This window comes from Amblyomma americanum, chromosome 11 (assembly GCF_052857255.1).
Source record: "Amblyomma americanum isolate KBUSLIRL-KWMA chromosome 11, ASM5285725v1, whole genome shotgun sequence".
Lineage (NCBI taxonomy): Eukaryota > Metazoa > Arthropoda > Arachnida > Ixodida > Ixodidae > Amblyomma > Amblyomma americanum.
Genome location: NC_135507.1, coordinates 20,323,531 through 20,349,929, shown reverse-complemented (window position 1 = coordinate 20,349,929; position 26,399 = coordinate 20,323,531). Strand labels below are relative to the sequence as shown.

The window sequence follows — 26,399 nt, the reverse complement described above, 5'->3', positions numbered from 1 at the left end:
ACCGGTGCGTCAAAATTATTGCAGACTGGCGAGTAGGCAAGTGAGACACCAAAGCGGAGTGTCAATTATATGTCACACTGTTGAGCAGCATATCTGTCGAAGCTCACACACGTTGTGGTCGCCGCAGTAGGTGCCGTCCAGAGCAGGCCCCGCCTTGTAGTAGCCCTGGCGGTTGCGTGTCTTGCAGATCACTTGTTCGCAAACGTGCTGCGAAAAAAAAGGAAGGGTCGAATAAAAATCATGAGTGTGACACCAATGCCACCAAGCTGCAAAAGATGCCAGTTTGATTTTATGTTTCTCAGAGCAGATATATTTGTAGCGTTTCTAAACACAAATCTATTACACGGCTTCCTGCCGTTGCAAAGTTAGCGGCTTGGTCGCTTGGGCAAAATGTGTGCGGTAGTGACAGGGCCACAAATCTTTTACACGACCTCCTGCTGTTGCAAAGTTAGTGGCTTGGTCGCTAGGGCACAGTGCGTGCAGCAGTCCATTAAAAAATTTCTTTAGACAATTTATAGACTGTCCATAAACATCTGTCCGTAAAGTATATAGACTGTCTATAGACAATCACTAGAGAACAGTCCATAGACAATACAAATCCTTTGACAGTCTATGGACAATCTATAGCTTTATGGTCATACACTTTTAGTAGACTTTTGTCTGTAGACTTTTTTCTGTAGACTATGAATATACAAAAACAAATATCTATAGGAAGGCGATAGAGTCTATAAGAAGTTTACAGAGCGACTATAGACCATTTTTGTAAGGGGTAACAGGGCCAGCTCTGTCGGCATTATTGTAGACCATGCAGTGTTGTAGAAAGCGCTGTCTACGACAAGAATATACCTGCTGTTTCGACAGGACAATAGACCTTTCTCCTGTGTTTTGAGACAGGTACCTTGCAGTCATGTTCATTTGTAAAGCATTTCAAAGAACACACAAGCATGGACATACAGTTTAACCTCGTCATAACACAGTTGAAGGGGTCGGCGATTACTTCGTTATAGCCGTATCTTCGTTATAGCCCGCGTTGACCAAGCTTCTAAGGGGAATCGTCATTGATTCGTTATATTCATTGCTTCATTATAATGAGGATGAACTGTACATTGATGCAGTGCTTTTTAGTGGCAGCTCACGTTGATGAGGCTAGCGTTGTACAGCTCGGCGTCATGGTCCCGCAGAAATATCTTGCACTGGTCGTGGGCGTCCCACTCCTGACCCGGAAGAGTCTCGGGGTCTTCCGTGTCCGGCAAACCGGTCACACCGTCGGGCCTGTTGGACAAGCACGTCCGGTCGCTGCGCAAGGAGAGGTGCAGATGGACTCCGTGTTAATTCAACGCGTCGAGTGAAATCGGCACTTGACTTGCTCGGGGTGAGTACTCATGCGTCACCACGAGTACCCGCGACGCAGTTAGGTTAACTCAAATAACCCTAATAGTTGGTAACATCATAATTCGTAACACTCCATTACATTACGCACAATACTAGAACCGGACGAACTGAATCGTGAGAACGACGTAAAAAACATGCCTGGGGTACGCAGGTAATGCGGGCTTGTGTTGGCTGCATGTTCCGCTAATAGCCGCTTTGTATGTGGGTGAGCAAGGAACAGCACTGAACAGCTGTACTACGGACAATAACACAAGTTTCTTGGCCTGTGCTGTCTGTTCGCGCTTCGTGCCTAGTCTTTCATTCGAGCTGTTGAATCACCTTCGTGAACTGGAGACTTTGAAAGTGTTTTGTTTAACAGAAAAACACAGATGGATCGGAAAAGACATCGTGGAAAATAAATAGGGACTGCTAAGAACGTGACTGGAAGTTCCGCACAAGCTGCGTTGGAGTTGTACTTTTCTTGCGCTATAAGCATGCCTTTTGAAGAAGACATTACGTGCTCGTTTGACATGGCAAACGATTGAGGCCATCTCAAGCGTTCGGGGTGTGATGCTTGACCATCTCAAATTGTCTGAAAAAATTCCTGCTCTCTTGATGCAGGGAAATAATACGTTACCAACATATTGTTGGCAAAAAGTTTGTATTCATTAAGCACCTTTCAAGTTCGCGGCAGCGCGCAAAGCAAGTGAAATAGAAAAAGAATTACCACAAATCAGATGTTCACTACACACCTTCAATCTCCTTTTTCCTATATCAGCACCAGTTTGGCAGTAATGCGCGCTGAAATTCGGAGAAATATACTTTCTTTTGGTGTTTTTAATGTGCACACTAAGATACCGACCCTTGCTATGCCCGAAGACGCCAACCACCAAGCCGTGCAGGTGGACTCCACAGTTCTCTGTTCCGGCTTTGTGTTTTGCTGATTACTTAGAAAACAAATACTATCCCTGTCCCGACTTCATAGACAAATTTGGGGCGCTGGCTTGTTCAAGAAAAATCAGTTTTCTGCCGATGTTTTTTGGCATACTTATGATAAATAATGAATACGAAGTCGTAACCTTGAAAACCGAAAGTTAATTTAATAATAATAATAATAATAATAATAATAATAATAATAATAATAATAATAATAATAAATAGCAATTGGTTTCTGGAAAAAGGAAATGGCGCAGTCCCTGTCTCATATATCGTTGGATACCTGAACCGCTCCGTAAGGGAAGGGATAAAGGAGGGAGTGAAAGAAGAAAGAAAGAGGTACCGTAGTGGAGGGCTCCGGAATAATTTCGACCACCTGGGGATATTTAACGTGGAGGAAGAACGCTAAGGCGCCCGTGTGCTGTGCGATGTCAGTGCACGTTAAAGGCCTCCAGGTGGTCGAAATTATTCCGGAGCCCTCCACTACGGCAGCTCTTTCTTCCTTTTTTCTTTCAGTCCGTCCTTTATCCCTTCCCTTGCGTCGCGGTTCAGGTGTCCAACGATATATGAGACATATACTGCGCCATTCCCTTTCCCCCAAAACCAATTATAATTATTATTAATATTATTATTATTATTATTATTATTATTATTATTATTATTATTATTATTATTATTATTATCTTTAACGTGCACTGACATCGCACAGCACACGGGCGCCTTAGCGTTTTGCCTCCATAAAAATGCAGCCGCCGCGGTCGGGCTTGAACCCGGGAACTCCGGATCAGAGTAAATGTCATTTTAAGGCTAAAAAAAACCGACGCGCCCTGTCATGCGACCTTTTTTCTTTCACTCATAGTTAAGCGATGGCCGAAATATGTGAGGCTGCATGGTGACGCACATATCAGCAAAGAAGAAATTAGGACTGCTAATATCATGTACAAGTCAGCCTCGTATAGTGAGCCATGTTTCAAATTGAGGTCCACTCCATTCCTTGGCTTGTGGTCGCCGACAACCTCAAGCTAGTCGGAAACGATACCAACTCCAGTCAAGGCGGCGTGGTAACAGTCTTTGCATCGACCAACGACAAACCAATGTTGGGTGCGAAATGACTGCGTAAATAGGGCCCAGTTCCGCATGCAGAGAACAGCATACTAACCCCATCTTGTGGACAACCAGGGCGCTGCAGGGTGACCACGTGGTCTCTCCCTTGGTGCCTCGGCTGGGCGACATGATGAAGCCGTTGGACGGGCAGTCGTTTTGGGGCCAGCCGTCATGCAGCATGCCCAAGCTGAGCGCCAAGTATGAAACAGATAAAATAGTAAAGGCGACGTATTAGCGCGTTACTACGCGAATATAATTTATGCGCAGTTCTTAAGAAAAAGCGGCACAGATCTTCTACAGGAAATCCAGTATCCAGGAATGTTAAAACTGCGCGAGCAGGATGGGGGTGGTAGCAAAAAAAAAAAAACCAATCAACACCACGGGTGCGATGGTGTCGGTTGGTCTGTTTTTTCTTCCTATCATAGTCCTGTTTTATAAGTTTTAACTTTCCTGGACGGGGTGAACTTGCCCGCAAGAACATTTTACCATCTCATGACGTCACCTCTGACGTCTACACATGGAGCCATGGATGATCATTAGAGATTATGTTATTTGGCGTTTTCACTGGTGTGAAAATGACCACTCGTTGTCACAGCCGGGCGACGAACAACTGACACGTTCGTAGTTAGGCCTACTGAATCATCCCGAAGCGTCCAGCCGCCCAGAAGCTTCAATCCTCAAGATGATAATTCGTCGAGCACTTAGAATTTTACAAACTCTCGCGCTCCCTGCAGACAACAAAATTAACATATTACACATTCATCTTCAGAATGTAATAATAATAATAATAATACTTTATTCGACCATCATGCGCTACATGATGACAGGGAGCCCGTAGTAAAAACTGCCCATTGAACGCTTGACAGAGCCCTGGACACACTACATTTTGGCAACAGCAATGAAGGTCGAAGGAAAGGTAACACAAGCTATCACTGAAAATGAGCACTCGTTGTCACAGCCGGGCGACGAACAACTGACACGTTCGTAGTTAGGCCTACTGAATCATCCCGAAGCGTCCAGCCGCCCAGAAGCTTCAATCCTCAAGATGATAATTCGTCGAGCACTTAGAATTTTACAAACTCTCGCGCTCCCTGCAGACAACAAAATTAACATATTACACATTCATCTTCAGAATGTAATAATAATAATAATACTTTATTCGACCATCATGCGCTACATGATGACAGGGAGCCCGTAGTAAAAACTGCCCATTGAACGCTTGACAGAGCCCTGGACACACTACATTTTGGCAACAGCAATGAAGGTCGAAGGAAAGGTAACACAAGCTATCACGAAATAGCACTTCAATGTGAAAAAATACACGATCACAAGAAATAAAAAACACCAAAACATTAGCACAGCCAACCGTGGACACTTTTGATATTACAGAGAGGTGGATAAACATGCAAAACCAATAGCACTGTCACAAAATATGTGTTCAAGGAGAAAAAAACATGAAAAAAACCAGAAAGGTTATGTGTGAGAGAGGAATAGTTCCGCTAAACGTTAAAACGATTACGAGAACTATTTGAACTGCGCTTGACTACAGATCCGGAGTTCCCGGGTTCGAACCCGACCGCGGCGGCTGCGTTTTTATGGAGGAAAAACGCTAAGGCACCCGTGTGGTGTGCGATGTAAGTGCACATTAAAGATTCCCAGGTGGTCGAAATCATCCCGGAGCCCTCCACTACGGCCCCTTTTTCTTCCTTTCTTCTCTTAGTCCCTCCTTTATTCCTTCCCTTACGGCGCGGTTCAGGTGTCCAACGATATATGAGACAGATACTGCGCCATTTCCTTTCCCCGCATCCTAGACCAAAGTTCGTCTGCCGTTTCGTAGAAGAACAATTCCAGACACGTGACCCACTTGTGTCCGATCTCGTGCGCCGCGACGTAGGCCGACGTCCAGCCGGCCGAAGCGTACGGCTTGCCCCTCTCACTCGTGGTGCCGATCTCGGTGATGACGCAGTTGTGGTCCCGGTGGCACACGCCGCCCACGGGGGCCAGCCCTGTCGTGGTGAAAATTCGCAAGTTCAGTGCCTCCACACAGGGCCACTACTATCCAACACCAACGCGTAGCTAGAAAACATTAGACCTCCTTATTCAAAAAAAATTATCATTATTTACTCGAGCTGGCTTGCTCCACCAACGAAACAATTCCGACAAACGTTACTACCAATTCCAATCAAGTATGTCTGTACCGGGCTGAGCGCTCAGTGGAGAGACAGAGCTAAAATGGTTGTTTGGGTGATGGATACAATACCTTCTCGCAATAGATTTTTGTATATGCACGAATAAATTCAGCTAGGACAAGAAAAGGGGCCCGAGCTGTTCTTAGCTCCTTGTAGATCACTGTACTGGTCCCCGCTTCTATGTATTAACACATGCTAGTAATCGCAGCGCGGTTGAAGTGTCCTCGGTGAGTTACTACGTTTATCTCAGAACCACCCCGCCAACAAAATAAAAACGCGCAAACGCGGGAACTCACTGAAAAATGAGAATGGCTTTTGGAAGCGGGTATTAAAAAGCGAAAGAAAAAGTAGCAGAGTAAAAGGAAGACAAACATAAATATCAAAAGAGCACTGAAAATTCTTCACCGAGGCTAGCAACTTGAGCGCCGGAGATGCAATATCCTTTTGCGGTAGCATGTTGGAGGTTTCCTGACGGTTGCTGTGTGCTCTGAATCTATGCATTCCTGCTATCTTCCAAGGCATTCCCCCGCTTTTTTAGTGTACATGCACTAATCCAATGAGTGCAAACCCAAAGCAAAATCGTCCGTTGTCTGTTCCGCTGTGCCTTTGCCTAGCGCGAGCGTTCCATACCACGGCACTGCCCGCTCATCGCCGTCTTCTACGTAGTAAAAATCTGTGCTTTCGCACTGATTAGAATGTAATAAACATTGTCTCTAGTATTTTTTCGTGCTTGGTCTTTGTGTTCCTGCACAACTGAATTCATTTCTACCAAATAACTCCCGCGAACAGCCAATTCCAGCTCTTAGCAAGAATTGACAAGAACGTACCCATTGTCACGACATTCCGGCGCCCGTCTTCAATGGAAAAGAAGTTCAACCTGGAATAGAATAACATATCGAGAAATAGCACCTTTTGTGGGAGATCGATGTCTAGTAACAAGAGGAAACATTGAGAAGAGCGCTAAATTTTGAGGGAAAAAAAATGATAGTTTTAAAACACCGTTATACCGAGGACGTGCACGCAAGCAGTTGTTTTCGAATTAGCTTGACTGTCGCCTAAGCGTTTCCTTAGCCTGTCTTCTCAATTCGCTTGACGTTTGCCTAGACATTGCCTTGCATTTTCCTCCAAAATTTTTTAAACATTAGTACCGCGTTATCTTCCTCTAGCCACACCATATCCAAGTCTTTTTTTTTCAGTGGTAAAATGTCAAGGATCGAAGGTCAAGGGTCAAAGGTGACAGGTCATGGGCTGAAGGCCAAGGCCGACGCTTCAAGGAAGCATTGATTTTTTTAGGATTACTAATGAAATAGGGCTTTCGCACTAAAAAATACAAAAGCTGGGTGGCAAGACATACGAAATGTTCACAGACGTGACGGATTTAAGCTTTGCTGTCATGACGGCTGGCTGTCTGGTCTTGTCTGAGAATACTGGTGCCATGCAAGTGAAAACCCTGGCAAACATTGAGCACTCAAACTCAGACTTAAGCGCTTTTACTTTTTTAGATATCTGTTTCTTTATGTGTAAGGTATCATTTTTTTAGATATCTGTTTCTTTATGTGTCACGCATCATTAATATTTGTCTTTACAAATATTTGCATTTTTTAAACCATCACTCGGCTTTGTATTTGGGCAAAAGGAATCTTTTGCAACGATGCTCTACCACATCGATGGTCAAGCGATATTGCGCGGGCAAAGTCCCTCACACAGCTGTTGCAGCGGAATCGTGGTTACCCGGACAGGTAGAGAGCGGCATCCCAGCGGGACTCTTCGGCCAGGTTCCTGTTGGCCTGATACTTGCAGAAAGATGACAGCAGCAGGTCCCGGTTCCCGTTGTAGTGAGGCAGGTCAGCCTGCAACGCACGTTTACAGCGACGTCTTATATCCGTCAGAAAAATAGTGAGTTCATAGTTCCCGATCATGAGGGAAGTACAAGCGAGGAGAAATTGTTCCCCCAAGCACCGCTTTGCTGTATACACTATGAATTTCTGAGGCGTATTGGAGTTATTAATTTAAACGCTAAGCTTGTGCGGTGAAGCGATGGAAAGGAGCTGTGGTGAGTCTATCTTTTACGACCCTTTGGATTCGAACAGCCCTTACAACTTGGAACCTAAACTTTACAATGGTTAATAAGGACAGTTATTTATTAGATATGAGAGGTCTGTTGAAAATAATTTTTGCGTTTGCCATAATGACTCTTCATGCGCTGCACATGTAATAAAATTGACCTTCACAATGCTTCATATTTCTTACTAAGTCCCGTTGAAAACACACTAACACGACTTAGCATTCAGCTCCTTCAGTGTTCCCGACCACGGCGGTTGCGTTTTTATGGAGGCAAAGCGCTAAGGCGCCCGTGTGCTGTGCGATGTCAGTGCACGTTAAAGATCCCCGGGTAGTCGAATTTTTTCCGGAGCCCTACACTACGGCACCTCTTTCTTCCTTTCGTCTTTTACTCGCTCCTTTATCCCTTCCCTTACGGCACGGTTCAGGTGTCCAAATATATATGAGACAGAAACTGCGCTATTTCCTTTCCCCAAAAAACCTATTACTATTATTGCCTATTCAGTGTTCAACGATTCTGAACGAGTGTGCGTAACCAAGACGTACTCACGTCTTTGGCACAAAATGAATTTTCTACTTTATTGCGAGATAAATGCAACTAGTTGTCATGTGCTTCGTGACGCGTAGGTCCGGCAAAATCTCAGTGAGATCGTGAAGATACGAATTCACAGCGACGCCATACACGTGCGACGCGCATCGACTATCCGCTGCTAGCTTTGCGTTAAAGTCACGTGATCGCGATTTGCATCGCTCACACTACTCACTTGCTGCTTGCAACCGTTCGCTGCATTTCCTACGCCCACTAGCGGACGAACCGCCATGGCTTCGGCTGAGTGGGTCCTACTGTTCTCTGTCATGCGTCACTTCCGGCTGTCCGCAGTGGACGTCCTTTTATTAGTTTTGATTTCGAAAATGGCTATTATTACGAGGCAGCTTCGGTGCGCACACTTCTGTAACGAATGCTGTTTGAGGTTGCTAGGCAATCGATTAGAAAATGGACTTTTTGCGTGACAAAGATTTCGTTTCAGTTGCCCACATGGTCGGAAGCTCTCTAGCGCGGCGTGTAGTCAAGCTTAAAAGGCATCATCAACGCTGAGAAATGCCCAACTTGAAACTCACAGGCTGCGTCTCCTGCAGTTCGAGATGGACCAGGGATATGTAGACTTTCTCTCTGAGTGATGGCTGCACGTAGATTGCCTGCACCTGCAAAGAGGGAACGGATATACATAAGTAGGTTTCATATGGCAAGGTAAAAGGTGGATCCACCAAATGCGATCTCATGGGTGCGCGTCATTTCGGGTGGGTGATACAACACTTAGGCCGGAACAGTAAGGAATGGGCGTCCGCTTTATTTTCTTCAAGCATATGCCCTCACTGTCTACATCGTATGTGATGTTCCTCCTTTTTATTTTCATCAACATTTTATAAATACCTATATTTTTTGCTGCATCTCTGTAAGATCATTCAGTAATTAATATATCGAGGTTCCCGTTTCAGTGTTCCGACTTTAGGACGCTCGTCTGTACACAAATCTCTATGCGCTATGCTCTTGTATCTAACACATACTGTTTTAGTACTTGATTACAGACAATGAAGAGTGCAGCTGTTATAAATGGCACACGAAGAAACATAACAAAAAAAACAGATGCAAGGCGTGAATACAAATGTCATTGCTTTACTCAAGCGATCTTTTTTAACATTGATGGCGACAGGTTTCGAGAAAAGGTGGTTCCACTCTTACGAAGTCTGTCGTAAAAATGGCTACAAAAACGATTCGGTTTGCAAAAAGGAAGTCCGACTTCCTCAGCATTATCTGGTCACTGTGGATGTCACCTTTCTGTGCATGTCGACCCCATTCATACCAGTCGAAGAGTTAACTAAGATAAGGGGACAAAAAACTGCTATTGCTTCAATGCTGGCACAGAAGTGAGGCACCGAAGCTTTTCTCATTTCTGCTTGTGTCTATGGTACTATCTGCTCAATTTATTTTGATGTGTCGGAACTACGGAGAAAAGAAGCAGCTCTGACAGCGTCAGATCTCGACATGGTTCTCATTACAGCGCGCGCGATGCGAGCACTGTCACCAAGTTCGTCGTCAACCAGCATCCCCCGTTGAGCAAGTTCTATAAAGGCTGCGGTCAGAGCGAGACGCGAAGGGTGCTACAGAGATCTGTGCAGTAAGCTTGCCACACATCCGAAGTACAATACCCCTGTCACACCACACGACACTCTTGGACAGCCTTTCTAGCAGGGTGAATTTTTGAATGCGAATTAAAAACATTGATTAGAAAGAAACATGAAAAAAATGTGTCTACGATCATAAAACTCGCCCATTAGTTGGGAGGAAGTGGCGTCACCAGGCGGCACGTAACTTCTAGTAAATGCATCAGCAGTTTCTAATGGTATTGCCTTGGCAACACATAAGGTAATATGGGGTCCCTGTGGATTTTCCGCCTAAAGAGCAAAACTTTGAAAGGGCACCGATGCAAGTACATGGGGCAACTCAAATATGAAACAGTCGTTGCACTTCAGCCCGCCTCGCTGTGCATAAAGCGGCCAGAGTGAGGGCTTTCCAAAATCAAAAGGAGTAGATTTCATTGAACTCTGACATTTATTTCTATAAAACAAGTGCCGAGGTTTTTTTGTCAGCAGCGGGTTTTTTTAACCTGGGCCGCCATCAGCATGCCATACCGTTGCTACATTTTATTGTCTTGAGATCTAAGCGTAAAATATAAGCACTCGTCCAAAAGTGAAAAAGAAAGATTTATTTTAATTTTTTTTACTCACATGCTGAGAAACATGGTTAGCTGTTTAGATATTCTTTTTTTTTGCTTTTAGGTTTCTACGTCGAATGGCGCTACGATCGCAGGTTCTCGAAGGTCTCTGCATTGGGCTTGCCCCTGCCAGCAGCCACCACCTCTAAGACCCTTAGCAGTGAAGGCGGCGCCACTTATGCCATGTAGCTGCTTGCCATACGACTTTGAACAGAATTACCTGATCCTCACAGGCGTTCGCGGTGCCGGTGTGAAAGCGGTTTTAGAGAAAGAGAGACAGCCGCTAATACAAATTGCGACAGTGGGACCAACCTAATGGCTTCGTGTCGATGCATGCAAAAGGCACATACCTGGTTCAGGTAGCTCAGGACAAAGTCCATGAGCCTCTGTTCGCTGCCCAGGAAGTGCAGAAAGCTGAGGTAGGCCTTCTCGTCGAGGAACACGGCCAGCTCGAGGAACTTGGCTCTCCGCTCGCCTCGCGTGCCGTGCACGCCGCCCTGTCGCTCGCGATCATTGTACGGCTTGGCGGGCCGCGTTCCTGAGCTTGAGCCGAAGCCCGAGCCAAGGCGAGTATTGGTTTTGCGAGAGCCGGATGTGGTTGTTCGTCGCCTGTTACTGTTGCTGCTTTGTTTTCGCCTGAGAACGAATGTAGAGAGAAATTTACGTGAACACAACCGATGTCGTCGGGCGGCGCCCAGGCAATGAAAATGTCGAATAATACTTCCAAACTATCCATGTCTATCTGGTACCTACATTCGAGAAGTGAAGAAACAGCGGTAGGTTCACTGAGAATAAAAACAATGGGTTTGTAACTAACACAATTAACTACACCCATTTACGAACGCCTGAAACTACAAACTTGCACACGTCTACTGAGGAGCAAACGGACCCCGTCAGAATAAAAAAATAAGGAAAATAAAAATAAACAAACCTGTCGTACAATAAGCTGTCGTCTTGTAGTGTTCTGTCGTTTGTAGTATCGTGTCGTTTGTCGTATTGAGTTGTCCGTAGAATCGTGTCGTCTGTAGTATCTGTCGTTTGTATTGTTGTGTCGTCTGTAGTGCTGTGTCGTGTGATATGCAACTTATGATACGAGAAACCAATTAACAAAGTTCAATACCATCAGCACCTGATATAGCCGTACTGCCGTTGGAATTATTTCCTTTTTTTGCTGTTATTTAATTGTTCCTGTAATTATTCTTAAAAATACTATTAATTGGAACTAATACACGTAGGTCCAAGGAATATAATTCAATAATAATAATAATAATAATAATAATAATAATAATAATAATAATAATAATAATAATAATAATAATAATAATAATAATAATCATTGGTTTTGTGGAAAGGAAATGGCGCACTATCTGTCTCATATGCGATAGTCAGCTCGAAATTTTAAAAAATCCTTTAAGACAAAGTTCTTTATTTGAACGCACCTGTCAGGATGTGGGTACCTCTGCGGCCAGACTGTAGGGTGTAGGCTGCGGCTCCGGGTGCGAACAGTCGTTCTTTGCGAGCGTGCCTTGGGGTTGGATGGCGAGTGGCGGAACCGCTCATCCCTCAGCCAGGTCATCTCTGTGACCAGAACAGATAGAACGAAAAGCCAGCGAAAAATAAGACCTTTTTACTTTGTTTGTTTGTTCATCTATTTATCTCTTTCAGCCGTCATTTACCATTCCGTTTGAAAAAAAATATTTTTCCGCGCAAATTGTGTAGTTTAACACTTCTTTTTGTGGCGAGTTGGCCCAAATCTGTCTTATGAAAAGCTTTAGCGCGAACAGACACGGATAGCAAGAAAGACTACACACCCAAACAAGCGCTTCTGTGCTGCAGGAAGAGGAAAATACACAAAAGGAAGGGCCCACTGCATAAGAAATGAACTTCATTGAAACTTCTTTATGGGCGAGTGGTGCATGTCGACGTTATAATGTGCTTGTGTGTGCGTGTCCTCTTTCTCGTTATCTGTGCCTGTTTGCGCTAAAACATTTTACAAGATTAAAATGTATAACCGCACCTCAGAAAAGCATTTTTGTTCTTTTCCAATAGAAGGCACACGCGGTTAATTTGTATCATGCACACACCAAATTTCCTACACAATATCAAAATAGGTGGAAACTGTAATGTTAACAAAAACGATTTGTGAAATTAACGCTTAAGGGATTTTGAAATCATATCTGCTTTTCGAAGATACGCTCGACGCTAGGAGTTCAGAAAAAATAATATTGACATTAGTACTGCTAGCAATTTCCACCTTCAAGAGAATGGCGGAGAACGGGCTACCGCGCCCACTGTTCTGAAGAATATGAATCGCTGCGTCCGCTTGTTATCGTAAGAAAGCACCCTGTTTGCAACTTGAAGGGTTCTCAATTCGCCTTAAACAGAAAAATCAATGCTACGTGCTGCACGTTCCAAGTACTATGAGTTCGCAGTTTGCAGAGTAGCACATGTGTCCTGAAAGGGTTGTAAACAATTTACAGCTATTCCAGGTGCCAAGGCTTGGTCAGAAGCTGATAGTACCAAGTAAGAAACTTCGTGAGACAATGTATGGCCAAGATGGTACTGACGCAAAACATATGCTCCAGAACAATATGAGAACTTGAGATAAAGCTTTCAGACTATTCCGGCAAAACTACAAGATTCGACAATGCACTTTTTCTCCGGGGCGAGAAAATTAGCACCGGCCGCCTGATGAGCTATTCAGCATTTCCAAGAACGACGTACTTCATTTCTCATTGTTTGCGCATGCACAGGAACTTCTGTTGTTCTTTCCTTTGTATATATTTTCTTTGCTCACGTGAAGTAAGCAGACAAAATTTCAGTGCCAGCTATTGTTCCCCTGAATACTTGTAGGGAAGAACTAAACATATAAAATAAATATCGCACACGCAATACGTACTAAACATAAACATATATGAACACAGCGTGCTAAGTTAGGGGAGACTGTCAAACGCACTAGAGAGAGAAAAAAATCTGTCGAGTGTTCAACACACATTTGTCCGGCTAGTTGTCTCATGTGCGGATCGCCCTGGGAAACAAAGTTTTATTCAAGTTAAACTTAACATATTGTCATGTGTTTCTCGTTCGTGAACGTTTCAACGTTGCGCCAAGCTGTGATAAAAAAAAGACAGCTTTATTCACGTTTATTCTGCGAAATAAGCTCCTCACATTTGTTTCGAGTGAATGGGAAAGTTTTCCAACAAATATAAAACAGTACCATTAATTGTAGGTGGTCTTGTCTTGGCCCACCAAGCAGAACGTTTTCGGCGTTTCATGGTAACCTTTTTTTTCTCTCGTTCTCAAACTTTTCTGTGCGCAGAGGACATGCAGCTAGATGTAGAGTTTGGCGAGTTAGTTGTTCATTTTTTTATAGGGATCGCGAAAACAGGAAAGACAACAAAAGAAGGGCGACTTTTTTCGCCTTTCGTTAGCGGTCGTCTTTTTTCACGCTTGCTCTCAAATATCTAAAAGAGATCTTGGGTGTGACTTCCAACTATAAATTACAAATAAAACTAATCACTTTACGAAGAAAGTTCTCAGGTTCTGTGAAATCTTGTGTGCGGGCAGGCCACAGACAACTGCGATATACAAGGTCTGCGTGGCCGAAGCAGTGCTTATTAGCGGGTATTGTGGAATGTACCATGTTATTACATGTTGACCTAACTACACCTGATGGCTGCATAGTTACCATTCTCGTACCCTTCCCAACATGGACGCGACGAAAGGCCCCCAGATGTAGATTAATCATTCTGGCTGCGCAAAAGCGTCGACCACAGGACCGCGCATCGCCCATTCGCATCGGCCAAAGACACATCACACACGGTCAAAAAAACCAGTCAAAAAAAAAACACGACAGAATCGTGGCCAAAATACGATAGAATGTTTTGTCGTTTTGTCGTGACGACAGATTTTTCTATAGAAACGTTGCATTTTCTGCAGTACTGTAGTATTTTTTGTAGTTCGGCCGCCAAGACAAAGAACAGCACAATGCTACAGAAGATTCTGTTGTTGGTACAAGTTAATACCCAAAAACTGCTCAAAAATCTGTTACGACGAGAGAAAATTCTCAGTAGTTCTTTTACGACAGGCAGATCACACCCTCAGTGGCCACATGGCGGAAGCCAACAGTCAACAGTTTGTATTGTTGATTAATCGGGGATTAATAGAGTAATTACTTTAGTGTAATTACGACTACAACAATAACTGCAGAACGCTACTCCAGTATAGCTGCTGCTTTTCGAGTGAAAGGCGCGCGCAACTGCAAGAGCGCTTTCAACGGGTCGATGCGGTTGGCCAGTTTCGCGACCCGATTATAGCTGCCTGGGGGTGCGCCTTCGCTACGCGCTGCAAGCGAAGCGGTGCCGACGCTCTCGCTTGAGTCAGCAGGCGCTGTTGGGCCGAGATGACAGCTTAATTGCCGTTGGCGGGAAGTCGAGGAGGGCGCCCAGGACAAGGGCGCCGTTGAACGGCGGCATTCCTGCGAAGAGCCCCAAGGTCGCTCGCCGCTTGTCATCAGTAGTGTGCAGCACATCGGGTGGACAGCTAAGCCAAGCGATCCCAGTCGAATAAACGACAGGACAATATATATGAGGAATACGACAAAATGCTTTATTTGTCGTAGCAATAGATATTTCGGTGGCTTTGTAGTATTTTCATTGTAATACTGCAGTTTTTTTTTGTGTTTATGAAGTACTGTTCTGTATATAGTCTGTTGTTTTGTACTACTTTTCTGTAGTAACTACAAAAAATTCTGTTGTTACTAGAAAAATTTCAGTTGCTGCTACAAGTTTTTGGTCAAGAACATTACAGAAAATCTGCTGTGACGACAGAAGCGTTTATTTGGCGTTTTTCTACTGGGATTCACTGGTACTGCGCTCATAACAAGAAAATAAAACGGACTGTTGTATGTGCGGCGTGTGGTGACAAAACCTGGGATGCTGAGAATGGGAGGACCTCAGCAAATTTGTTGGATTGGCTTAATTGCTACACAGAAAAACGCACCGCGTAAGTTTTTTTTCATATTTCTGCGTTTGTAGAGTTTTGCATACATGCGTACGAAGCGGCGGAAGCAGTAGTATCCCATCTTATAGCCGGGAGCACTAGGAACAGACAGCTGCAGAATGACACCCCTCAAAAGATGGTCATCTACTGGCTCATCTTGACAAATAGTAAGTTGAGGCTGCCGTAGACAGAATGCAAAACGAAATGCCTCCACACGTTCCACTAAGTACGGCCTGTCTGCACTGGCGGTCCTGCTGGAAAGAGGCATGGCAATGCAACATAACCGATGCTCGCTTGGTATTCACCAGTCTTGCTCCCGAAAGTAAGCTTCCCGCATGCAATCCTGAAAACAGTGCAAGCGGTGAATACAAGCATTTTCTTGGTCTTTGAGCGAAGTTGAGTAAGGCAGCGAAACTAGAAATGTCAAAAGAAGCGAGAACCACATTTACTGCGTTCGGAATTATCGCCATCATGCCAGGTCGCCGCAGTGATGAAGAACCAGCTGTAATAGTTTGGGGCATGAACGTCCAGCAAGAAATCTCTTATGATAGCAATACGCCTACAAACCGGAGAGACCCTGCCACAGGTCACGAAATAAAGTTCAGAGGGACACCTAATTCCATTGACGTTTTGGCAGTGCGATACCATTGGCAGCTCTTGATACATGTCTTTGCCGGAAGTGGCGTCACTTCCATCCAGTGAATGTGTAGGATGCGGTCTCGCTGACGTCCCTTCTCTCCAACCATTCAGCCAATGGAGATGCTCCGGCATGGTGACATCACTCCCCTCAAGCCAATCAGGGAATTTAGCTTCTGATGACACATTTTCTTCCTGATGAGGCTTCTGATGCTATCGCATTAAAACTTCATATTGTGTCTGGCACCAACCTGGCTCTTGAAAGCGCTGCATGGAACTATGCGCAGTGACTGCTATCCCAGTAAGGCCAATGTCAAAGTTGTTCGCCTTTCGGAGAATGCGCCGGGCACGCCTCGCTGGCAGGTGGCCACCGGCGTCCCGTTCCGAGGACTCGCGTCAAACGCCGTGGCGCGTCTCCCGCACGCAACAACCGCCGACCCCTCCCTCGATCGTGCATCAGTGACCACGGCAGCCGGCCGCAGCTGCGTTGTAGCTGGGTGCCCGTCGTTGTACGAGCATGCCGCTGATTCATGGAGGCCTTTGTCCCCACGGCACGACGCGGTCCTTGCTTCGTATACCAGCCAAGTCAGCTTCGAAGCCCGCTCTATGTTTGGCTTGGCAAGCAGCCGCAGCTGCATGCAGTAATGTATGCGTTACAAACAAAGCAAGAAAAAAACCCGCTGCGCTTCCACACGGGCACGTTGAAGAGGTATTTCAACTCCTTCCATCGTATGGAAACGTGAATCGTGTAGCAACAACAGAATCTGCTGTAGCATTGTGCTGTCCTTTGTCTTGGCGACAGAACTGCAAAATAAGGCTACAGTACTACAGAAAATGCAACGCTACTATAGAAAAATCTGTCGTCACGACAAAACGACAGAACATTCTATCGTATTTTGGCCAGGAATATGTCGTGTTATTTTTTTTTTTACTGGTTTTTCTTGACCGTGTGTGGTGTGTCTTTGGCCGATGCGAATGGGCGATGTGCAGTCCTGTGGTCGACGCCTTTGCGCAGCCAGAATGATTAATCTACATCTGGGAGTAGCTAGCGTGGATAACTGTGTTGACTTTAGGAACCGAAACTCCCAAGATTTCTTCGTTCCATAAGCGCCGAACACCTAGCTGGTCGTCATTAGCGACACCTCTGGGCGTGTCACAACATGATGCACGGACCCCGGAGGGTAGAATTCCATCCTGGTCAAGCTTTCGAGATTCTTCGGACTTGTAGGGTGAGGCGACCGCCAAGGCGGATCTAAAAGGCGTAGCCAAACCAACGGTTTAGGGTATAGGCGACAGCAACGGAGATTTGCGCAACTCTAGACATTCATCCCGCAGTGTTCGATTCGGTCCAAGATGTGATGACTTTACTACTGTAATCCACTTGAATACGTTGTAGCTCAGTCTTAGAATAACAAGGCCACACATAGTCGCTGAATCTAACTTGGACCTATCTGGGCATTCGTATTCATTACAGTGCACTTAAATCCCCCAAGGATTGAACAGGACACTGCCGTTCGCACTTTTCCAGCGCTTAGGAAAGAGTACCGTTGGAGAATCCACAGTGGATGGCACCTCAGTCACCCGGCGGAGATCACGCTTGAAAACGACCGGTGGCGGTGATGTGGTAAGGTACAGGTGGAAGCCGCACAATCTGGCAATTTCGCCTCTTGTCTCTCACATTCAAAAATGGGATGTACGTCCAGCCATGACTCTGGAAGACATCTAAAAATGGGGCCATTCACGTTGTCTTTCTCATAAAGTCCCCGAACTGAGGCGCACCGGTAGAAAAACTGGCACCAAAAGGGAGATTCCAAGTTATGCGTCGGTCATACACGATTACATCACATCGGAAGTGGTGGCACCATTGCGAAGGACGACACTGCGCCGTCAAAAAAATAAAAAAAAACACGCAGATTGGCTTCCAGAGGAAACATGGCTAACGACGTGAGCAACACGCAGCGGGAAGCCGTTATACGCGGGAAACAAGAAGAAGCAAACGCGCGGACGCAAGGAGCGTGTAACCACACTACGTCCCGCGGAGACCTCAAAGCGCAGCGGCGCGTGAGTCCCGTGGCCACGCGTCACTGGGCGCGAGGGAGAAAGCCGCCGTCATGGCTCCCCCGGCCGGGGCCAATGGGCCTCTGATGTAATCTCGCACGCAGCCCCTGCCTAGCACACTTCAAAAGGCCAGAAGGACGCGAGGAAGAGTGTTAGTGCCATAGGAAGGTTTCCGAGGGAACAGAACAAAAGGATTCACGTGGGATCGGCCTATATGCTTGACGACGATGGCACGCAGTGAGACTGGCGGCGTACACATGCTGTTTTTTAGAGGAACGTTTGCCGCTATTATCGGTGTGTGGTTTGGTTTCGGGAACACGGGGAGAGGGCGACAGACAGGTTGCATGAAATACGATTTTCGGACGGCATGCGGAGAGGCCCGAATATCTACACGCTAAATTAGCAGGCAGGTCAGGGTGTCAGGCTTGCGGAAGAGCATTATCGAACGGGGACGTGTGTCCCCGGACGTGTGACGTAGGTTACGACGTAGGGATTGCCTATATGCGCTTGTGCTAACTGCTTCCGTAAGTCCTGTTCATTGTGGGTATAATACGAAGATATGTATTCATCGTCCCGAAGGGCGACAAGCAGTGTAGAGACGGGATTCCCGGGGAGATATTGTCTTTTACGGCGAGAACCGTTCGTAGGAGCCCACCCTGTGCTGTCGTGTATGTGAAGCGCGTTGTAGTATTTGGAGCTCTAGCAATCCTCAAGCCAGGGCAAGTAAATCCAAGAGCAAAGCCAAGATAAGTAGGAGAAGCAGAAGAAGCGAAAGTTCAAGATGGTCGTGCAGCTGGAGACCTTTGTAGTTTTAGTTGCGGTAGAAAACCGGAAGCCAAGGCAAGACAAGCAAGACCCAAAGACAAGAGAGAAGTATAGTAAGAGGAAGACGAAGAAACGCAGAAGAGGACAGAAGCCAAGACAATAGAGTGAAGGGGAAGAGAAAGAGGAAGAAAGAGTGAAATAAAGGAAGGAGAGAGGAAGGGTAGAAAATGGAGGGTCATCGATCATGGTTCACGTCGAATCTTTAAGATAGAGCCTAGCCTGTTGAGCCAGTCTTTATTTTTTATGTTACAGGCGCACTAGAATGAAAACACTCACTGCTAGAGCTGTAAATATTCTTTCTTCATGTATCTGCATTGCTTTTCCAAGCGATATCTCCACAAGGAATTTTTTCCATTGCGTAAACAGCGCTCTGCATAACAAAAGGGCGATGTCGCAAATGTACGCACCCACCATAGTGAACACATTCATCATTCGGCTCCATAGGCTGCATAGAGGTCGGGCGCGTACACAAATTTGCAGTGTTTCTAACTGAAATAAAACTTTTACTTTTAAAGCAGTCAGTACTGTACGCATCTTTTCCCTCGTGCCCAGAAATGCTTTCATCCGCCATAATATCGAAGTGGTGAGAAACTCCCTCTGGACATAAAAGTGTCGCAATCTTTTTCGTCCAAACTGGATGTGCCGGTGTTGAGGTACCAAGGAAGGCTGCACCGAAGAACGTACCTGAGAATAGACGGTTGTCCACAATCTTCTCAGATTTTTGCGGCTCTCGCAGCGGCGGTGGTGGCGCTGTGTAGAGGATGTGCGGCACGTCCTCAGTCTCGATGAGCGCCTGCCGCTCCGGACCCGGAGTTTCGGCGCCGCTAGTGTCTTCGTCGGGCACCAGATGGCGCAGCCTGCTGGGGACGGGCTTCACCTGAAGAGCTTCTTCGGGAAGCAGGATCACGCCGGACTAGAAACGGAGCCAGAAACCAGCGCGGACTGATCAAGGTGGAAAGCACAATGTAGGCGTCAGGAAATGACGCTGTAACAAATTAAGATGCAGGAGCCTTATGTGCTCGAAGTTAACTTACAAGTACAAAAAAAATGCACACGTCTCGATATAAAATAATCGTGCTGAGCTAGATGAATGAGCGCGATACCGTAAACTGGCTCGTTTTTCTATAAATTGTATCACCATTCATTCATTCCCAAAGATATCTCCAACCTCCTTTATGCGCCATCACTAGTCCCTTAAGGGAATAAAGTGAATGCTTCATCTATCACACGTCTAATTATGCAAGACCGTTTATGTTGCGCATATTAACATAGTGGAACTCGACATCCATGTTTCTTTTTGTGCGAATAAACTTTCGTCTCCGCGGTTGTTCAGTAGTTAAGGAGTTCTGCTGCTGATTCCTAAGACGCGGTTTCGATCCCGGAACCGGCGGTCGCACTTTCGTAGAGGCTAAACGCTAGAGATCCGTGTTCCTGGCGATGTCAACTCAAATTAGCGAACCCCAGGTGGTCGAAATTATCCGGAGCTCTCCGCTACAGCGTCTCTCACAGGCTGAGGCGCTTTGGGTCGTTAAAACCCGCAAACCGTGAACCATTCCACCTCCTCACACACAGGCCGCCGCGGTGGCTCAGTTGTTATGGTGCTCGGCTGCTGACACGAAAGACGCGGGTTCAACCACGGCCGCGGCGGTCGAGTTTCAATGGAGGCGAAACTCTATAAGCTCGTGTACAGTGCGATGTCAGTGCCCTAAAGAACCCCAGTTGGTCCAAATTTTAGGAGCCCCTCACTACGGCGTACCTCATAGCCTGAGTCGCTTTGGGACGTTAAGCCCCAATAAACTATCCTCCTCACACACATAGACACAGAAGCATGCGCGCCCTCACCTCACCTGTTTGATAATTCACATACTGTGCTGTTTTCCATTTCTTTGGATTGCTCGTAGTTTTTTTGTGTGACTCACTCTTTCTGTTCATGCCTATGCTTATGCTCACGCTGTGCTAATTGTATTGATGTCTCAATATCTGTGTTTGGTGCTGTTCGCATTCCAGCACCGATTTTTGCCGCCTGTTTCTGTCGTTTTCATTTTTCTATTGCACCAGTTTCTGCTTTTTTTGCGGGTTAATATTTGCTGAGCTTGCTTCCTTGCATGCTTGTATATGTTTACAGCGAAGCTGTTAGTACCTCACTTGTACGGCGTCGTGGTTGGTGAAACACATCCCGTCACCGTCACGAGAACGTGATGACACCGGAAATGTAACGTCATGTGATACCATTTGACAGGTGCTGGTGTAGTCTTTGAATTTCATCGCAAAAGCACAAGCAGCTGGAATGGCCCAACGCTTTAGTGACACATAATAATCGTAGAGGCATTTCTTAACGCGCGTTTTTAATGCGCTTGTAAGCTTGTTGCAGACGCCTGAAAACGTATAACAAGCGCGGATGATTATGCGGTCTAGAATTCTCGTCTTTGTTTTTGTGTCTTTTTTGCATCTGCGTTACATTTCTAGTTATGCTGAATGATGTCCGCACCTCATATATAGGGTGAAATGATCAACCACTTTAAGCTCAACAAGTGGCGCTTTTCGCGACATCATCTCTAAGTTGCTGCGCAGCCGTAATCTGCAGAAACTTAGTTCAGGATGTTGAAAATTTTACTCGATTCCGCACAATTTGGCCCGAACAATATCCTAGCAACAACTGCGCAGCTTGCGGAGAGGTCTCAGATCTACTCCATTTGGTATGGAACTGTCCGGAGCCACTCGAGGAATACGATCTTACAGAAATCGAACGTCCGGAGTCAGAGACACTGAGCCCCCCTTTCAGCTTGAGCTGATCGGTCGGGCCTGGAGGGCGACCATCGATATTGGTTTCCAGGTCGTGGGGGATAAGCGCGAACTCGTGGTTAATGAAGTTTATCGCTACTCCTCCAGTTGTTTACGGCCTAATAGCAGCGTGTCGCTTGCGTAAACAACGTTTGAAAGTTCGAAGAGTGCCTTTTGCCACTCACGATTCCGCCGTTGAAGTCGCATTCACTGAAGGCGGCCACAACGCTGCCGTTCACTCCGATGTAGTGGCAGTTTGCCCGCCTCCACGAAATGGGCGCCTCACTGCCTCCGCGCGTTTTTCGTACGACCTGAAAGCGGAGAGCAAGCAGTAAAATTAGCGTCAAAGAAATGTGAGCAGCCCTAATGAGGAACAGCGGAATGCACTACAATCAGGGTCAAATGAAGCGCGAACACAAGAGTACGGAAGTATTAACTGTTGCAGGAAAAATACGCGTGGGGTCCGTAAACAGTTCCACGCAGCTGTGTTCGCATCGCATTGAAGCAAAAATAAGAACTAAGGACTATTTAGCGCGGATAGGCCAAATGCGATGTTGCTGCGCTGGCACTTTCTATTTTTACTTTGGTTTCGGCTCGAAGGCCTGTTTTCAACCTCGAGCAGGCTTCAGACATAGATAGGCAAAATCGGACTTAAGATCCACCTTAAGGGTACGGCGCGGTAGCATTAATGGGTCAATGCCCATATATGCGGAATTGCTCATTTTCTACTTCACATTCATAGATCTCTGAGAACCCTCCTGGCGCAGTGGTGCAGCGGTTAAGCGATAAGCCACTGCCCTGCGATGGCAGATTCTGAAAGCCAGGTTGCTCTATCCCAAACGACCAATCATTAATTTAACTGCCACCTGTCAGGACAGTTTGCTCACTATCCGTTGGGCAGGTTTGCATGACGCCACACGGTCACGTGATCTAGGTGGAAAGACAAGCGAGAGGCACATGTGCCCTGCAGTGGGCGTAGTCAGGCGGATGATGATCTGACAGACAAGTGGTCGCTTAAAAAATAAAGCTTTCTCATCATCATCATGGCAGTAGTGTTGGAACTATGCCTTAAATAACAAACACTGACACTGCATTATGTTTTAAAAGAAAACGTATAACTGCAAGGGGAGACTGCGTCCCGCAGCGCTGGAAATTAAAGGGCGTATTCCGGCTCCGTAGCTTCCGCAGCATTGCAGCAAAAAGTTGCCGCGGAGAATTGGCCCATCCTCACAAGAGCACAGATCGCAATAAAGTGTTTAATAGCACTGACTTACGTTGAGACTCCGGGCGACGAGGGCCTTGTTCGTCTTCAAGTTCATCTCGAGGTTCTGTCCCAGAATCTGGGCGTAGTAGAGGAGCTTCTCGGGCTCGCGTCTCCTAGGGCCATAGTGGGACGCCGGCAGGGCCAGCGGTTCCACATACCTTTTCAGGCGAACCTTGACCACTTGGTACTTTGGCACTGTGGGGCGAAGCGGACTTAAAACTGAGCTGTTTCATTGCCCCCTTTAACACACTTAAAGGACACTGAGGATGACACCATCCAAGTTTCGTTTTCGCTAAGAACTTATTCTAATTATCTTTGTGTCTAAGTTTGATGGTTGCCCGCCAGCAAAAGATCAATTTATTGATGAGAAACCGCATATTAAATTTCCCGCCCCTCGGTTCAAACTGGTGACGTCTATACCGGGAAGGAATCCGTGATCATCGTTTTTTAAGTGAATGGCGATGTACCGTTGCCTCTGTGATCAGGGAAAAAGGATGTCGACGCACCTCAGTTAAGCTTCGAAATCGGCTGGTGGTGGCGACACCTGTATTTTATTTGTTGCCCTTTTCTAGCTTGCAAAAGCGTCGTTTTCAGTGAAAGTAATGGGTTTTTTGGTCGTCACAACGGGGTAGTGTATCAATACAGGCCTACTTCGATTTATGTTCAGTGCCCCTTTAAAGCCTAGTTTTTCAATTTTGCAATCTCGGCGGCTTCCCTTACAAAAATGGACATGGAATTTTTGTTGAGTTTTCATGGGGTTCTTATGGACTCATCAGGATGTCGACAGAAACTCTGGTTCTGTAGAGAGACCTCCATTAAAACCACACGAATGGTTTGATGCGCTTTTACATCAGAAATTTTGTCCATACAAAGTCGTCAAAGATATTGATGTATTTTCACCACAGAAATTCATCCAATATAAATTCCTGAGATATCTTTCATGTGATTTCACTACAGAAATTCAGTCGACACGAACACATCAAAGTTCTTGATGTTCTTTCAATACAGAAATTCAATAAATATAAATTCTTCAGATATTTTTGATGTGATTTCACTATAGAAATTCGGTCCACATGAACACATCAAAGTTCTTGATGTACTTTCAATACAGAAATTCATTCAGTATAAATTCCTCAGATATTCTTCATGTGTATTCACTATAGAAATTCAGTCCACACGAACGCATGAATGTTCTTGATGTACTTTCACTACATAAATTCATTCAGTACAAATTCCTCAGATATTTATCATGTGATTTCACTACAGAAATTTAGTCCACCCGAACACATCAAAGTTCTTGATGTACTTTCAATACAGAAATTCATTCAGTATAAATTCCTCGGATATTTTTCATGTGATTCTACTATAGAAATTCAGTCCGCAAGAACACATCAAAGTTCTTGATGCACTTTCAATACAGAAGTTCATTTATTATAAATTCCTGAGATATTTTTCATGTGATCTCACTATAAGAATTTAGTCCACTCGAACACATCAAAGTTCCTGATGTACTTTCTGTACAGAAAATCATTCATTATAAATTCCTCTAATATTTTCCTGGGATTACACTATAGAAATTCAGTCCACACCAACGCATCAAAGTTCTTGATGTAATTTCAATACAGGAATTCATTCAATATAAATTCCTCAGATATTTTTTATGTGATTCCACTATAGAAATTCAGTCTGCACGAACACATAAAAGTTCTTGATGTACTTTCAATACAGAAGTGCAGCTTGTCAAAACAGCGCGCCAGCTCAACGTCACTCAGCGAAATGCGGCAGCGAAATATTAGCAAGAGAGGTGGTTGCCAGAGCAAACCTTCGCGGGCCGCCGCTAATTCCCGCGAGGGGAGAGGCACTTGAACTTCCTTGCTTGTCCAGTCCGCCGGCCAACAGCCCGCCTCTCGATTTGGTGACGCACGAACACGTGATGCGCGGGCCGCGGGCGAACAGTCCGTCGTGTGAATCGGCCACACCGGGCTAAATGACCTGTTCGTTCCTAGGCGGAACGTTTAGAGCATTGCAATCGCGGAGCGCAAGCGGGCATGCCACGGGGTATTTTTTGCTTATTTCGCGGGTACCTGCAGAGTGAAAAAAGCCGATACATAATAGATGGAAAGTTACAAACTGTTCAACTGGACGTTTCGTGGACCGTTCCACAACTTTCTCATTGGCGGTTTCCGCCTATTTTCATTGCTTGCGAAGTTGGCTAATTAATCTCGACTAATGATGCTATTAAGTACAATACAAAAATGATGTGACTTGCTCCATACAATAGCCAGTAATATGCATTTGGTCGCGTCGTCTTAGAGTGCCTCTGCATAGTCTTAAACACTGGTTAAAGTTAGCTAGGACACCCTGTATATATTATGCCGTGTATTTCTTCACAAAATAAAGTATTTCTTCATAAAATAAACTCGATGGACACATCCTGCGCGTACCGGCGGAGCGCCTACGCGCACGGGAGTTCGCTGGATTCTGTCTGCGCGTGCGCAAAGGGCGACGCGCGCACAGGCGCTTGTGGACACGCCTGAAGAGGGGTCCGGTTTACAACAATAGGAGGACCGCGTGGCTCTCGGGGACTCTTTTCTTCATGGCTTGAAGCTCTCTCAGGTTCCTGGAACTTTTCTTCGCGGTTTTAGTTGTCCTTTCAGCGCCCCCCAAATCCCCTTTTTTTCACGCTTGAAATTCTTTCCATCGGCTCGAGAGGGGGAACGCGCCAGCACAGGGAGCATGGAGGTGGATGCCTTTTTTCGACGCCCGTCGCGGCGCGGCGCTGGTCGCGCAGGCGCTCCGCCATAGGCCTAGGATGTGTCCATCAAATTTGAGCTTTAGTGTGCGTTTGTGTGCATCTTATTTATTTATTTATTTATTCCAAAATACTGCAGGCCAGCATTGGCCCAAGCAGGAGGGGCATGAAAAAACACAAATCACAACACCACGTGAAAACATTTCGCGTGACACACAGCAAAAACGAAACCAAAAAATGAACATAGCAAGAGGAAAAATACATGCTCAAAAAAGGAGAAAAAATAGTCACTTCCTTTTAGTTGAGCAAAAAAGTTTTTAGCGCCTGTTCCACGTTAGGAGAGTTAAAATCGGTTCAGGTAGTGCGCTCCAATCTGCTATTGTTTGAGGGAAAACACTGCTTAAATGCGTTTGTTTTGGCAAAAAAAGGCGGTAGGTCCTTCGAGCAGTGGAGTGCCTGAGGAATGAGGGGGAGAAATGCTAAGCTTACCAGCTATAATTTTATGAAGGAAAGAAATACGGTTAACTTTCTGCGTGTACGCAGAAACGGAGTGTTATTGTCTTTCATGAGCTGTGTCGGAAAGTCAGACTTTCTATATTTATGAAAAATGAGTCGTACTGCCTTCCTCTGGATGAGCTCTAATTGAT

The 26,399-nt window shown here is 45.7% G+C and overlaps 2 protein-coding genes across 3 annotated transcripts in view; one reads left to right on the top strand and one right to left on the bottom strand.

Moving 5' to 3' along the window:
* The window catches only part of LOC144110619 (vitellogenin-6-like), a 143,836-nt gene that overhangs the window by 40,104 nt on the left and 77,333 nt on the right, over nucleotides 1-26,399 (top strand). The window contains exon 2 of one of the 2 annotated variants that reach the window (XM_077643645.1): nucleotides 1,182-1,372. The exons of the other annotated variant lie outside the window; for it this stretch is intronic. The gene's annotated coding sequence lies outside the window, so the exon portion shown is untranslated. The remainder of the gene's footprint in view (nucleotides 1-1,181; nucleotides 1,373-26,399) is intronic. 2 annotated transcript variants of the gene reach the window in all.
* Nucleotides 1-26,399, bottom strand: part of LOC144110621 (A disintegrin and metalloproteinase with thrombospondin motifs adt-1-like) — a 66,985-nt gene that overhangs the window by 15,129 nt on the left and 25,457 nt on the right. The window contains exons 4-15 of the mRNA XM_077643646.1: nucleotides 23,011-23,195; nucleotides 21,922-22,047; nucleotides 19,640-19,868; nucleotides 11,875-12,013; nucleotides 10,786-11,071; nucleotides 8,781-8,864; nucleotides 7,332-7,450; nucleotides 6,428-6,477; nucleotides 5,276-5,417; nucleotides 3,467-3,598; nucleotides 1,137-1,296; nucleotides 112-207 (exon numbers count right to left, since the gene is read on the bottom strand). Of these exons, the coding sequence (XP_077499772.1) occupies nucleotides 112-207; nucleotides 1,137-1,296; nucleotides 3,467-3,598; nucleotides 5,276-5,417; nucleotides 6,428-6,477; nucleotides 7,332-7,450; nucleotides 8,781-8,864; nucleotides 10,786-11,071; nucleotides 11,875-12,013; nucleotides 19,640-19,868; nucleotides 21,922-22,047; nucleotides 23,011-23,195 (1,748 nt within the window). The remainder of the gene's footprint in view (nucleotides 1-111; nucleotides 208-1,136; nucleotides 1,297-3,466; nucleotides 3,599-5,275; nucleotides 5,418-6,427; nucleotides 6,478-7,331; nucleotides 7,451-8,780; nucleotides 8,865-10,785; nucleotides 11,072-11,874; nucleotides 12,014-19,639; nucleotides 19,869-21,921; nucleotides 22,048-23,010; nucleotides 23,196-26,399) is intronic.